The following is a 15,944-nucleotide window of genomic DNA, read 5'->3' on the forward strand; positions in this document are numbered from 1 at the left end:
AGCACAGTGTGGGGTTTTGTGGAGGAAGGAGAATGTTTGCTGAATAGAATCTTATTTTCCCCTCTGGGATAAACCAGCATTCAGAGTTGGGTTGGGGGTGAGGGGGCAAATCCAGATCCTGTTATAACGCTAGATGGTACCCACCTGTGGGGAAAGCTTGAGGGGTCTACCCGCTTGCCACCCTGATCTCAACATATCATCATCAACTCTATGTTTTTTTTAAAGACAGATGGTACCCTGTGTAAGCTATTCCTAGTCTTCAGCTCTGGGGATCCTCGCCTGTGTAGGAGGGTAATCACTGAGAAGCAAGCTTCTACCAGGAGGACTGTTCAGGGGCACTTTGAGCTCCGACTTGGCTGTTTAGGGAGTGGGGAGGACTTGCTCTCTCCACCTGGCATTTCAGCGCTCATTAGGAGCAATTAACATTGGGGCTTGCGAGCACGCAGTATCAGGCTATCTTTAGGCAAAATGCCTTCTCTTCGACTTTCACTTGACAAAAGAGAACTTGGCTAGTGCTCCTCCCACCTCTTTTTTTTTTTTTTTTTTTTTTGCATTTAAAAAAACGTAACTTTATGTCAGTTGTGGTTTTGTATCAGTCTTTTGATTGCAGCCACAACAGGTCCGGAGACCTCAAAACAGTGAGAACCACTTGGCTATATCATATCCACATAGAAATTTTACTTCTGTTCCCCTACAGGGTTTATTTTTAAACACCAGCTTCCAACAAAGAAAATCAGAAGAATTTGACAAACATCTGAATTTCCTGCTTTTCTCAAAAAGTGGGAAAATCCGTCACCACTGGACCCTTGTTCCCAAGTGCAGTGCTTTGCTGGAGCTGTGCTTTGGTAGGTAGGCTTCTGTGTTTAACTCCCTGGGGGAGAAGATTAAGGCGTCTTCCAAAGCGTTCAAAATATGAACCTGATTCCGGGCCAGTTTGGGAGAGGCTTCAACATTCCAGCGTAAGATGTTTTGAAGCAAGCTGCTAACATCCAGCCCAGGCATCAGACAGATTTGCTGACGGGGAACTTCTGTCCCCTCTTCTCCCTGGACGCTTCTCCTTGCTTTAAGACTTGACTCTTTCTCTGCTTGTGGATGAGCTTCTGAAAGCACCACTGTTCAGTGCTTACATCACTTAATTGTTTCTATGTTAGAAGGGCAGAGGCATTCTTTTAATTGTACTTTACTCTGCCTGTCCTAGAGTTAGCACAGTTCTTTGAACAGCTTAGACGGTGGAAATTGGAAAGACACTAGGCGGGAACTGGCCATATCACATCTTGCGGTGGGGGAGGCGGGTGATGGAAGTCCAGGGTTGACAGATCATCCAGAGGGATACCAAGGGACCAGGTGGTTGGAGGTAGGGAAGGTTGAGAAGGGATAATTGAGTACAGGGTTCAAGGATGGAGGAAGTAGCCTGGGCAGAAGTCTGGTCTTGGAGAAGGTGTTGGGCAGAACTTGGTGGGGTCTGAGAGCTTCATTACAGGCTGGATCTTCTGGGAGATTCCTTGACTCTTCTCTTTCTCTCCCCCTCCATATCCAAGTCTCCAGAAAATTCCATTGAATCTACTTTCAAAATGCTTCCAGAAGCCACCCATTTCTCACAACCCATATCTCTACCACCCTAGTCTGAGCCGTGGTCATCTTTCACCTGTGCAATGACAAAAGCCTCCTTTTCAGTGTCCCTCCTCCAGCCTCCTCCCCATGCTCTATTTGCCCCCTGCAGCCAGAGTGACCCAAACTGCACCCTGGCCTGCAAGGTCCTCGAGGATTTGGCCTCTGCAACCTCCCTGATAGCATTTCTCCCTCTCCTTCTCTTCCATGCCATTTCAGACACACTATCACACCTTCTGTTTTCAGAGCATCTTAAGGGGCTTTCTTCTTGCTGTTCCCTAAGCTTGGAAGGCTCTTCCTCTAGAAATGTCCAAAGCTTACTCCCTCCTTCTATTCAGGTCTCTGCTTAAATGTCACTCCCTTTGAAAGTGCTTCCCTGGCCACTTACCTAGAGCAGAATCCCCCTCCTTACCTCCCTCCCTTCCCCTCCATACACCTTTAATTCCCTTATGCCACTTTTTCTCAGAACGTATCACACTGTGTCATAGATTTACTTGTTTCATTGTGTTTCCCACAAGAATATAAGCAGCATGAGAGCAGAGACTTTTCTTTGTCAATAAATAACTGGAGGTGTCAGCAGATAAGAAGTGGGAGAGGCTAGTATCAGTAGGGGAAAAGAGGTAATATTTAACACTATGAACTCATTTACAAAACAGAAACAGACTCACAGACTTAGTAAACAATCTTATGGTTACCGGAGAAAGTGGGTGGGAAGGGATAAATTTGGGAGTCTGAGATTCACAAATGTTAGCCACTATATATAAAAATAGATTTAAAAAAAGTTTCTTTTGTATAGCACAGGAAACTATGTTTGGTGTTTTGTAGTCACCTTTAATGAAAAAAATATGAAAACGAATATACGTATGTATATGCATGACTGGGACATTGTGCTGTGCACCAGAAATTGACACATTGTAATTTACTGTACTTCAATTAAAAAAAAAAAAAAAACCCAAGAAGAGATTTTCAATACAATACTTGGCAGACGTGATAAATATTTAATTTAATTCCATTCAGTTGAAGTATTTATAGTGTAATTACTGTACGCAGATCACAACGCCAAGAGTTGTTTGGAATAAATGATAATTAAAGGGCAGATCCTGCCCACAAGGAATTTACAACCAAGGGAGAGGGGTGAGGGCAGATAAGACCCTTTGTTAGTTTTGCACCCCCGGAGCATGTCCTGTATTTCTTTGCTTCCTGGGAGGGGTATTAACTTTTTTTTTTCACGAGTGAATTATCAGTCTATTTCTTTACTAAATCCTTTTACTGTCACACTGTCCAATAGGTGAAAAATACCTTACAAACCCACAGCCCTTTTCTGAGTTCTGAACTCCATTCTACCTCCCACTCTCACCCCAATTATTTTTGGGACATCTTCATTTATATATCTCTTGAGCATCTCAAACTCAATACACCCAGCCTGATCCTTTGTATTCTGATCTCAGTTGCTGAGGTTGCCCTGGTTTTTCTGCCCCATTCCTCATCCTCAGCCTGGCGTTCTCCAGAGCCTGACTCCTGACCCGCTCATTCCTCTCCCTGTTGCTACTCCTGGGGTCCTGGTCACCATCATCTCCTGTCTGGACGTTTAGCAACACCCTGTAGCCTCCTGTAGAACTCCCCGCCCATCCGTCCTCCACACGGAGGCCAGAGCGTTCTTTCTAAGAATGCATATCTGATAACAATACTATTTTACTCAGAATCTGCAGGGGCTAAAGTCCAAACCCTTTACACAGCATACAGAGCCCTCCAGGTTCTGACAACTGATTTCTTCTCTGCTCATTTCCTGCCACTTCTTTCTTACAGATGAATTTGGGCCCAACAGAGGATTCTGGTCCTCTAACTGGGCCACCCTTTTTCTTCCCTCTGGGCCTTTGAGGAGACTGATTCCAGGGCCTGCGAGTCCTCTCCTCCCTCCTTGATCTTCCTCTGGTGCTTCCTTTTGCTCCTTTGGATTCTACCCAGGTTTCGTTTCCTCTGAGAAGCCTTCCCTGCCCCTGCCCTGCCCTGACCAAACCCCCCTCATCCTCACGTCCTGACCCAGGAACACAGGGTCCAGGGCCTAGAATGTATTACCTCAACCCTGTTCTTTTCTCTCCATACCTATTTTATTGTCTCCTTAGTAGACTGCAGGCTCTGGGAGGGCAGGGCTGTCCTTTTCTACCTCAGTCACCTTGTGCTTCCGTGCTCACCCAGCACGTGTGTGTGTTGGACAAGTATTGAATGAATGAAAATGCATTTGCTTAGATAGGACTGCTCCTCATAAAATAATCATAGCTTACATTTACCGAGTGCCTCAGATGTGGCAGGCGCCATCCTACGTGTTTTACAGTGTGTCATGGACATCTCATGTAACCCTATTAAGTGTAGGCCGTTTCCGTATATAACAGGTGGGGAAACGGACACAGAGATATTAAGTAATTTGGCCAAGGTCGGCAGCGGGGAAGTGGAGGAACCCGGGTTAGAACCCAGACTGTTTCCCCGTCTAGGAAATCCTGTCTCAGAGTGAAGCGCAATGTGGGGTTCCACTGTCTGAACAGATGCAAGCCTCGCGCAAAGGCCTTTGTTTTTGTTTCCCGGAGAGGACGCGCTCCCAGGCCGCCCTCTTCCAGGCTCCGGAGTCCTTTGCTGGGCTTCGGGAAGGGCCTGTGCATTCAGGCGGCGGCCGGGCTGTCTGCTCGTGAACCCCCAGGTTAACTTTCGGCGCGGCCCGGCCCTCACGCCAGCGGTGCCCAGGTCCTCTGGTGGCCCTTGCCTCAGGCAGGTGCGGGCGGGGCGCCGCCCGCGGCACCTGGCACCGCCCGCCCCCTCGCCCGGCCCCCAGCCCCCTGCCCAGCCGGCCGTCTCGGGGTGGGGGGCGGGACGGGGCGGGAAGTGGAGGGCCCGGGGGCGGTGCCTCTCTCCGAGGGCACCGCCCTCGCCCCGCGCTCGCCTCGCCCGGGTGCCGCGGGCCGGTCGGAGGGGGCGGGGACTCGGGAGGGGCCGGAGCGCGGCTGCTGGTGCCGCTGCGAGAGCAGAGGGAGGAGGCGGCGCGTCCCCTGAGGCGTGCGCTGGGACGGACGGACCGACGGGACGGACGGACGCGCAGAGGGAGAGGGCCGGCGGCGAGGTCGGTATCCGGTGGGCGCGCGGGCGGCGCGGGGAGGGGCGGCAGCGAGGGGCGGCAGCGAGTGGAGCCGGAGCCCGGAGCAGGGCGGCGAGCGGCGCGGCGGTGGGCCCGGCGCCGGCTCCGCTCCGGGGTCGGCCCCAGACCTTGTCTCCTGGCCGATCCGGCGTGCGGCGAGCGCGCCCCGGCGACGAAAGCGGAGCCCCGGGCTCCCTTCTTTCTCCTCTTTTCTTTCCAATCAGCGAAAAATAAACACCCGGGAAGGTAAAACAATAGCGGGGCCACCTGGGACGCGGCGCGCGCCGCTCTCCCACGTTTGGGGCGGAGGCCGGGGGTGGACCCGGGAGTGGCGGCCCCACCTCGGAGCCCCTTCCCGATTTGCCCCCGCGGAGGGTGGGGCTGCCCGCGGCGCCGGGGCTCGGAGGCGGAGAGAATTCCCAGGAGTGAAGCATTTGGTGAAAGTCTTTCAGGAGCAGTCGGGCTTCCTGCCGTTGCCCTGCTCTGGGCGGGGAAACTGAGGTGGAGGCAGAGGTAGCCACTTGGCCAAGGTCAGACCACAGAGGCTGACCGTCCTGGTCCGGGACCGGGACCCAGGTGTCCGGACCCGCTCAGCGCTCAGCCCCTCTCGGTTTCGCCGCTGCCGTGTTTGCCTTTGATAAATCTCTGTTGTGTTTGTTTTAGAAATCCGCTGGCATTGTGGGACTGCTTCAAGGGCTGCCCAGCGAACGCAGACTTGCTTCGTGTGTTGCGGACAGGTCTGGGGCAGGTGACAGCCCCGTGTCCCACCATCATGGACCCAGACGGACTTTTTGATGAAGAGACCCCCAGCAGTCGACGCCAGCCTGGGAGATTTGGCTGTCAAAGGTTTTGACAAAACCTGCCCTGTTCCGTTTGGGGGACTCCGAATGAGGGAGATTACAGACACCTTCACTGAGAAGCCAAGGACATTTCTGTATAATCAGTGGATGAAAGGATTTTCTCAGACGCTTTTTTCCTTTTCCTGGAGAATTAATCCACCGCAATCTACAATTCCAGTGGAGACCGCCAGACCGAGGATGTGGCAGGAGCCTAGAGCGCCTTCCGAATTGTTCTGGACCCTTCCTTTATCATAGGGGAGTGTAAGACTTGCCCCCCGCCGCCCGTCCCCCCACCCCCTCCTGCTGAGCTCGGCTCTTTAACTGGTGCTCCGTTACTGAATTAACTTCTGTTTCCAAAACTGCCCTCTGGAGCTATCAGTGAATTGCCAGAAATGAGCGATTAAGTGCTGGGAGAAGAGGAAGCGGCCTGTGTTGTGTCTCCTCTCGGCTGCCGACATGAAGTGCTTTTTCCCGGTGCTGAGCTGTCTGGCTGTGCTGGGTAAGTGGCGCTGCTTATCAGTGCGATCGATGTGAAAGTTTAACCTGCTGTTGGCTCCTGTAATTCCTTGTGGCTCATTCCAGCAACACTCGGCTTTAGGGGACGCTGGGAGGCGGCAGTGTGTGTCATGGGTTGGCGTAGAGTACCCAGAGCCCCGTTTCTGACCCAGGAGGGACGGTAGCATACTGTTTGTTGTCTTTAAGAAGGGACATTTGCTGTCCTTAGTGTTTGTCCGGGGCCTCGGGGTCAGGGCTCCCTGTCTACAGCAGCTTAGGGACTACGAGTGGACCTTGGGCTGGTTTCTGGTATTTTATAAACATGGTGCTTCAATGTCTTCACTTCTTTCTTGGTCCACGTTAATTTCTAATCCAAAGTGATGACATTATTCCCACCCTGTCGGAAAGTTGGTTTGGTGATAAAGACGGTGCTATTTTTTTTTTTTTTTTGAGGGGGAAGTGGGCGCAGGTGGAAGAGGGGTTGAGGGGGATGCTTTGCCCGACCCAAGTGATCTGTAGACTACAAATGTTTGAGGGTCTAGTCATGTGTCCCCTTGCCCAGGAGGCTCAGATCATAGTTCTGGAAGGAAGAGAGACTGGAGGAATTGAGGGTTGTGCTAGGTGGGGTTTGTGTGCCCCCACAGAAGGTCACAATGCTTAGAGTTGGACGGAGAAACTGTGGCCTGCAAGATGGCCATTGACACCTCTCTTAAGGATTCTCTCCCATTGAAGAGGCACCCGTTTGCCCAACACTTGTTCATTCTCAGATTCAACAATACTTCCCATGCCACTGAGTGCCGTCTTCAATATGGTACCTTGGGACTCTTCTTGGGTCTAGGATAAGCTCCCCGGCCAGGATCTGATGCATCATCTCTCTCCTTCGCCTTAGACCTCACACAGGAGCACACCCCCTGCCCCCTTGGTAGCGCTCGGGCCCCTGCGTTCAGAAGAGGTCATCACTCCTGCCTGCGGTGTTTGCATATATTTCCAGATCTAGGTGTCTAGCATTTATGGAATTTATTTGTGACCTGCTGGCAGTGGAGATTGCTTTCACACATTGTCTTTGCCCTTGCAAGAGTTTACAAATGGGTGGAAAGAGAGTGGACTTTGGAGTTGAGGAGCCTGAGTTTGAATCTGAGCCTCACCATGATTGACACCTGAACCTCAGTAAAATGCAATGATAGCTCTACAGGCTTACTTTGCAATTCAAGGCTATAAGGTGTTCTAAAGGTCCTGACGACTTTGTAAAGTGTCTGGAACACAGGATAAATGTCCATCAGTCATTCTCAAACTTGGGTGCATGTTGGAATCACTGGGGGAGCATTAAAAACCCCAGTGCTCAGGCAGCAATCCTAGGCTAATTAAACCAGAATCTTCCAGAAGATGAGCCAGGCAACAGTCTCTTATCTCTGCTAGGTAACTCCACTGTGTAGTGAGTTAGAGAGAGTGTGTGAGTTCATCACTGCCAGCCCTCCCCTCCCCACCACTCACACGGACATCCAGTCTGGCAGCAAGTTCAGTCAATGTTCTGCCCAGGTGTGGGTTAGGATTCTACGTCTCCCTGTCTCCTTTGTGCTCAGGCAGAGCCAGAAAGGCAGGTAGCTCTCTGTTTGCCAGTCCTAAATATTGTATTGGTATTTGTCATTCACTTAGTGTCTGGGTTTAAATCAGTAATTAGTGATTCATGTGGATTCAAAAGGACAAACAAGGAAGGCCCTCCAGGAGGCTTGGGTATGGGCTGGGTGGTGTGGCTAAGGCTGGAAAGAGGACTGAGCTGAGTCGTAGGGTGGGGCCCAGGGCAGGAGAAGGAACCACCAATGGGAAAACAAGGAAATGTGACATTTGTGCCTTTTGTTTCTTCTGGATGCTCCAGAAATGTGAGGCTGCCCGCTGGTACCCCTGCTGTCCACCCTCTGGGCCCCCCTATGGAGTGGAGCTTGGGCCCTCTCCCTGGGCTCTGTTATCCCGCCTTCGCTCCCAGCCTCAAGTATAAACAGGTGCCATGGAGGAAAGTGAGTGTCACGGTGGCACTGAAGGGGAACAGTGGCCGAAGACCCAATGTGGGTGAGAGTGGGAAGGTTTAGAACTGGGGACATGCCTGGTGCTTCGAGCCCCACTGGTGAACTGTCATCTTTTCTCATCACTTGATGACTCCCAGCATGGTGGGGAGGGGGCCTTGGTACCACTTGCTTAACCTTGGAGACCAGAAGGTCTTCAGGGAGGGAACCAAACCCGTGTTGGGGTCTTGCTCTCTGCTGGCAGTCTGGTGTGGTCTGATTCATGCAGCAGCATTCTTGCTGTGTAATGAAAAGGAATGTGTAATAGGAATTTAAAACAGCAAAGACTCCCAGGGTTTTGTGCCTCTGTGGGTCACACACTCGGAATAAAATTTGGTTTGTCAAAAGTAGGATCAGGCTAAGTGCTCTGTAAGGCAAGACTGATACTGGTGCTCCCAGCTTCCGAAAATGGGAATTGGAGTTAGAAAACCCTGTGACTGAAGGTGAGGGGTATACAGGGTAAATCTCCAAGAGGCTGTGACTCCCTTAACATGACATCATTAGCCCTGGACTTTCTGTCCCCTTCCTTTGCCTACGTCTAGAATTTGGGTCATGTTCCTCCTTTTCTGCCTGTCTGGGTACCAATTCCTGCCCTCTTGACCACTGTGTCTTGTTTCTTCTTGTTGCAGCTCTGGGTGCCCCACCCATCTAGGGATCCATTGGCTGCCAAGGCCACCCTCTTTCCAGTTCTAAAGCCATCCTAGGTGTGGGCCAGGTTGAGCCATGAGGGTAGTAAAGTCCCCACTGTGGAGAGCGGGGGGAGGCAGAGGGGCAGTACTTGAGAGGGAGTAGCGGCTGGTGTGGATGTGGCCTGAGTATGAAGCAGGGGGATGAGGAGAGGGTGCCTGTGCCTGGGAGCAGCCTGGGTGACTGCCGGAGACATGGAAAGCTGACAACCATGTGGGAGAGACAGAATAGGATTTGTGTCTGCAAGAACAGGGTGGGAATAATCAGGAAAGATTAATAGAAGCTTTAGGCGCATAAAGCAAATTTTGATTTTGTACACCCGGGAAGAGTTATACCTCCTCGACCAACATAGACTGATGTTGCCAATAAGACAAAATAGCTTCAGAAGTGTTAGCAATGAAACAGGTAGGAGATTGGGACATCCCTGGATCAACACAGAGAACTGGTACACGGCTCCTGGTCATTTGTGTTCTTCTCCCGTGGGAGAGAATTTCATTTCTAGAGTTTGAAAAGCCTCTTGTTTGAATAGGATGGTACTGAGGAAGCAATCACTTACCTCCCGGGAGTTTGGGAAGGCTTCTTAGGGGAGAAGCCAGAGGGTGCTTCCAAAAGAGATCGAAAGGAACTTTGATGTTCTGGTGGGAGTGAGCTCAGAGGCAGGGCTGGGGTGATCAAAGGCAGAGGAGAAGGAGGAGGCAAAGGAGAGAAGCGAAGTGGCTGGGGGCACCTGGAGGAAGGGTTCTGATGGAAAAGTTTGAGGATCGTGATTTTTGGATGAACGGACACCACTGTCCCAAACAGTTGCACCAGAGGCAGGGCCCTTTCCTTTCCTGGGGACCATTTGACAAGGGTGCTGGAGAAGGGTGTTCTTGTCAGGACTAGTCTAGCTAAGATGCCTTTCAGCTGTGTGAATCATTGAGCCACCTGTGGGCACCCAAGGCTGCATTAAGGTGTCCCAATCCCCTAACTTTTTCATTGCAGCAAGAGAAGAACAGTAGTGCTACCACCTTTTATAACTCTAGCCTTTACCATGAAGCAAGTCCTATCTCATTAGGTCCTCAAACAACCTTGCCAGGTGGATACCTTATATTAGCATCTTTTTGTAGATGGGGATGTTGAGGTCCAGGGAAGTTAAGCAACTTGCCTGAGGCAGATGACTGTACCAGCTTGAAATGATGCTCCACAGGGGTAGGAACCCAGGCTCCTTCTATCTTGTTCCCTGTGCATGCCTCCACTCCCAAGGTCATCTCATGGTCCAGCATGGCTGTGCTTGCCTCAACCATAGGGAGGAGGAACGGGTTGGTGAAGGGCACGCCTTCTTAAGGACACTGCCTGCAATTGCACACATCCCTTCTGCTGACATCCTCATTTGTTAGAACTTGATCACGTGACTCTACTTTGCTGCAAGGGAGGCTGGGAAAAATCATCCTTAATTCTAAGTGTCCAGCCAAAAACTGAGGTTCTATTATTGTAGGAGAAGGAGAGAGCAGATTTTGGGGGGACAGCTAATGCTCTCTGGCACAGTCACAAAATTAGTAAGTGCAGAATAGTTTGGAAGGCAGGACATTTAGCTCAAATCCTGCGTTTGTTTAAATCTAACGAATTGCCCACTCTGAGTATGAGGCCCAGTCCCCAGCCACTCAGAAGCCTTGTTGGAAGATAGTGCTATATAGTGTTTATGGGCTGTTTATGTGCCAGTCACTGCTACACCCTTTATATCATATAGCATGACCTGTATGAAGGCTTAGGGGCCATCTCTGTCACGTTTGTATTGTAGCCAGAGAGCTGAGCCTTGTGCCTGGCACAAAATAGGTGTTCAGTTAATTTTTCAATGAATGAATGGCTTCACAAGGTAGGTTTTGTTTCTTTTATTGGCTCCCTTGATCAAGATGAGAAAATTTAAGGCTCAGGGAGTTTAAATCATTTTGCTCAAAGGAAGAGAGCTAGAAATTGGCAGAGCCTGGATTTGAATCCAATTTTGTCTGGCTTTAGAGCTTACAGTTTTACTCCACCAAGCAGGGGCTCTTAACCTTTGCTGTGCCATGGATCCTTTTTGCAGTCTGGTGAAGTCTGTGGACCCCTTCTTAGGATAACATTCTCAAATGCATAGATAAAAATACACAGGATGACAAAGAAAATCAATTATATTGAAATACTGCCATCAAAATATTAAACAAATTTATGACTTAGCAGTATGCTTCTTTAATAACACATTAAATAACAAGATCAAACAGGAGGTTGAACAGTTATATAATTTTGGTGTAGTGAAGGGTGAAAATGATATTTTGTGGTATCTGCATCAACTGTGGTGTGATACAAAAATATGTGTGATTTCTATTGTGACAGAGTCACAGGTCCTGGAAACATTACCACGATGCTTGCCTACATCAGGTTAGTGAAAATAAAAATGTAATTTTTCTTTTCCCCATTTGAGTTCACATACATTCAGAATTCTGTCTACGGTCCCCTGTGAAGTTCAAAGTAAAGTTCAGTGTAATCATTGGTTGTTAGGAAAGACACTGTGGTGAGGACTGGGCTGGGCTTTCAAAGATGGGCGGGGTTTAGATGGGGAAGGCGTTCTTATGCAGAGGAGTCAGCAGTCATAGAGGTGGCAGAGTGGCCCTTTGGGGATTGGAAAAATGACTGTCAGTGGTTTTAGGGACCAATTGATGTGGGATGATGCCTGACACAGAGAACTTGTGGACCGTAATGAGTTTGGGATTTGGACTGAGGACCCTTTAGCCCAGGCGGACCACTTCCACTGAGCCCTTGCCGACGTACTGGATGAATTGGCTTCAGTTACTGGCCTCCCATGGTTCCTGGCCTTGTGCATCTTGAATTATGGCTCCTTGATTAATATTTTTAGGTTCCTTTGGGAGTGTCTCATTTGCTGTGATTGGACACCTGTTTCTTTGCTGCTTCAAAGTGAGCACAGCTATTCCTCGTAAAGGGTTGGATTTTAATTTAAGGAAATTTAGGACACCTGCTTGTGAATGCCCCTGATTGTCAAAGAAATAAGTAGTTGCATCAAAATCAAGCTTATATTTGGAGAAAATCACATGTTGCCAAATTCCCTCATCAAGAACCCTTTATTAAGTGACTAATTATGGGCCATGGATGGTGGCAGGCACTTTACAAAGACCATGGTGGTGGGCCTCCCTTAACTGGAATCTCAATTAAATGAGAGTTTGTCTTTATTTCTGAACTCCACATTCAGAAAGGTGGAAATAACAAGATGTAGTAGCAAGGATTGATTCTAGAAATTGTCTTCCAGGCCACCATCAGCCCAGTCTCTACATCTTCCGCATCTGTAATTACAGTAGCAGAGGAGAGTGATGGGCCTGGAGGCACTGCAAGACTCTGAATCAAAGATTAAATTATATTAAGTCTGCCCAGGCTGGGAAGTGGTCAGATGTATTTTAAAAGCTTTATAATGGGCTTTATAATAATGAGAGTTGAAGCAAAGTTTCTGCCTAACCCTCTATTAACCCTCTAATGAAATTCACCCGAATACCCTATTACCCTCATCCAGGTGATCAGGCTTTGCTGAACACAACCCCGTTTCTGCCCTCTAGGAGATGATAAACTAAGGCCCGGGGTAAAACAAATGGTATATCACGGTGCAAGTGGACAGAGAGACAGGGATATACTACGTGCTCTCTGAGGACAGGTGTCTCCTTGGGGAAGGAGAGGTCAGGCAAGTTCGTTCCTGTTTTTGGCTTAGCAGGAAGAGTGAGGGAAATTCTCTGTCCAGGAGAGGGATGGGACTGGAGTATCTCTCAATGGTCAATCTGGAAAGGCCTTCTGGACTGGCTGGAATTTTAGGCATTTTTTAAGTAATAGGAGAGTGAGGTCATGGTAGAATAAGGTGGTGGAGGACACCTGGGTACAAGATGCTGCTTTGAGAAGACTTCTACAGGGATGGAGAAGCCTGAGTGTCAGTGGGCCAGGACCCTAAAAGTGCTGGTGGGAAGAAATGGAGTGGTTGGTTGGTGTGAGGTCTAGGTATTTGGGCTGGAGACAGATGGAAGATACCAGAGAGGTGTAGGTGGCTATCCTGGAGGACGACTGGGAGAAGTGGCCAGGGGCATTACTGAGGTGGGGGTCCAGAGTGGAAGTGATGGGGAACTGTTTCTGTTCCAAAGGAAGAGATTTTGTGTGTCCATCAGAACATTGTCAGGGGAAGGGTGTAGCTCAGTGGTAGAGCGCGTGCTTAGCATGCACGAGGTCCTGGATTCAGCCCCAATCCTAGTACCTCCACTTAAAAAAAAAAAATACTAATAATTTAAAAATACATAAATAAACCCTCCCCCCAAATCATCAGAACAAAGACCCTCTAACAACACTGTGAACTTAGAGAGATTGGTGTCCAGTCTTCTTGTTGGGGACCCCTTCCCATCAATTATCAGGTCCTCAGACCTTCCCTTTATTAAAACAGTGGGAAGAAATCTGACCCTATCTGCGTGTTCTTTCCCATTATGATTCTTTGATGTAGTGGAATATAGTCAGGATTGCCTTCACTGGCGTTATTTTTGTGTATTTAATTTTGCTTTTGTTTGTAACACCCATTTTCGGAGACCCTGGAGGACAATCCTCTCCTGCTTTTCCGTGGTGAACTCTGCAATCACCTTCTCAGGCACTGGGTCCTGCTCATGTTGTGTGGGTAACGGAGCCGTATCATGAGATGGGCTGCTGACTCCTTCTCAGGGACCCCTTTTAGTATGAACTCCCCTTCCTCCAGGAGCCCCACACATTTGAAATCTTCTGTCTCCCAGACAGGCAGCATTTACTAAGTAGTGTTACTCTCTTTTTCTTACGTGATAACCAGTGTGATCCCTCACAGTGATACAGTCCAGCTCTAAAGCAAATGTACTCTGGTGCTCTGGGTTGCCAGAGACCAAAGGGCACACGTAGCCTGACCCATTAGGTACCTTAGCCCTTAGCCCTGTACCTGCAGCTCAGGGGAAATGCTGTCCTTGCTAGGTGTTTTTGAAACCTGTAAGGTGGCCAGCTTCCCCACCCCAAGTGTTACTTTGAGAGCCTTAAGGAGCTTGGGTAACTTACCTAGGAGATGTTTGCCCATTATTTGGTTGCGTTGGCAACCTTGATTTGACTTTCCTAGGAAGGACTTTTAGGAGGAGGACGAACAGGAGGCCTGTGTGTGAGTAACCATCCAGTGCTGCAGGGCAAACCACACTTCCCTGTCTTGGCCAGGTACAACCTGCTCCCCTGCCCGCTCTTCCCTCCCCACCTAAAGACTTCCAGAGAATGAAATTTCATAACCTCTTAGAGGTAACACCCCCATCAGTTAAATCTCGATTTTCAACTGAAGATTTAAGTCATAATTTAAAACAGCAAATAAAGTGCTTCAGGGTAGAGTGCTATATAAAAGAAAGGTGATGAGCTCTTGGTTTGAGTTTCACAACATAGCTCATATTTCTTTGCCTTTTTTTTAATTTTAATTTTTGGACGGAAGTGACATGTGAATATTAATCGTTCTGTTGTAAAAACCCAAACAGTAGAGACAGAAAGTAAAATGTGAAATTTCCCCTCTCTGTCTCGTGCCCTTTACTGAGTCTGAAATATGTTCTTTACAGTTTGACACACTATGTTCTTCCAGGCTGTTTTTTTATAATTTCTATGCACACACACAAATATAGGCTTTTTGACATAAATGGCATCATACAGAACATATTGTTCAACAACCTGGTTTTAAAGGGGTGATTTATGCCACTTTTTTTCAGTCTTAATTTTATGGCCGTATCAGAACTGATTTGGCTATTTTATAGCTAGTTGAAGCTGTAATTTGTGAAATCATTGGGGAGTAGCGAGCCTCGTTCTGTAGCTGTGTAACGGAGTCTGTGTCTTGCTGAATCAAGAGCAAGAGTCATAACAAAAACACTATCCCTTGACTTTTAAGGTGTTTAATAAAAATAATTGACTTGTTTATTCTGAATATTTTCTCCAGAAACACATAAATGTAGCAAATTAAGCACACACATGTTTTATTGACTATCTTAATTATAATTTTGAAATTACGTTGAATTAAAATGAAGCCTATTTACAACTTTTAAGAGGACACTTGTGAATACTGGATTCTGTGTCCATTTCAATCAGCTGTTCTTATTTGTTCATAGAGTAGGAAAAAAGTGAGAAATTTTCCTGCAGTGTCAACTCCCAAATGGTTCTTTCATTTAGAATGAACTGGACTAGAGTAACCTTTAAGGTTATTGGCTACCAGACATTCAGGACCTTAACGCAAAAGAAGAGAACGTTTTTTTCTTTAGCCCTGCAGGAGCAGCTATTGCTGTAAAAAGATTATCATTTCAAAGTGTTGGGTTACTTCTCAGGTTCACTGGTCTGACTTTCTTTAAAGCCCCAGGAGCAAAAGCAAGTTTCTTGGACGGTTCACCTTTGGACCCGATTTTTAAAATCGTTGCTATTTTGGAGGGATGGTTGTTGGATCCATCTATCACAGCCAACCCTTCTTAAGCATCAGGATTTGACCTGCTACCACCTATCCCGAAACCGCTCTTCAGTGCTTTCCTGAAAAGACTTTTCATCCGCTCCTTCCTTCAACAAATATTTGAGTGCCCGCCACAAGCTCTCAATGTTCTGTTATCTCAAATACCAAGAACTAAAATGTAAAATCACGATGAACTTTTTAAGTAGTCACTCGATACGTATTTTTCATCTTTAACAAATAGAAAGATTAATTAAAAACACTCTTGACCTTGGGGAGCTCTTTTCTATTCCTAAGGTAGGTCTTTGTTCTTGCTATTACTTAAATCTTCTCTTCCTGTTTTGTTCTCAACTCTTCTTGGGCAGCCGTGATAAAGGGCCCTTTAGGAGTAAGAGATGGATACTGAATGGCGGGAGATTGGGGCTGGGGAGAGGTAGGGCAAATTCTTTCTTTTGAAAATATGCAAATGTGCTGGATATGCGTCCTGAATATGTGGAATGTCCTTCTTAGCTGTTGGGGATATTGTATGGGAATTGGGACTTTCACACTCAGCTTTGAATTTCTAGGAAGTCAGAACAAAAGAGAAATGGAACAGTCACGTACTTTCCCATCAGACAGGAGGCAGCATCCCTACCGAGCTTTCTCCCGAGGACCCCCATGCTGGGGACGAG

At 48.1% G+C, this 15,944-nt stretch overlaps 1 protein-coding gene across 3 annotated transcripts in view; it reads left to right on the forward strand.

The window, feature by feature from the left end:
* Nucleotides 1-4,580: 4,580 nt before the first annotated feature.
* The window catches only part of IGSF3 (immunoglobulin superfamily member 3), a 97,003-nt gene continuing 85,639 nt past the window's right edge, over nucleotides 4,581-15,944 (forward strand). For 2 of the 3 annotated variants that reach the window (XM_032486958.1, XM_032486960.1), the window contains exons 1-2: nucleotides 4,581-4,717; nucleotides 5,396-6,070. In XM_032486958.1, the coding sequence (XP_032342849.1) occupies nucleotides 6,028-6,070 (43 nt within the window). In that variant the 5' untranslated portion in view covers nucleotides 4,581-4,717; nucleotides 5,396-6,027. Of the gene's footprint in view, nucleotides 4,718-4,837; nucleotides 4,979-5,395; nucleotides 6,071-15,944 lie in introns of those variants that run through there. The other variant, XM_032486959.1, reaches the window with a different exon arrangement.

Source organism: Camelus ferus, chromosome 9 (assembly GCF_009834535.1).
Source record: "Camelus ferus isolate YT-003-E chromosome 9, BCGSAC_Cfer_1.0, whole genome shotgun sequence".
Classification (NCBI taxonomy): domain Eukaryota; kingdom Metazoa; phylum Chordata; class Mammalia; order Artiodactyla; family Camelidae; genus Camelus; species Camelus ferus.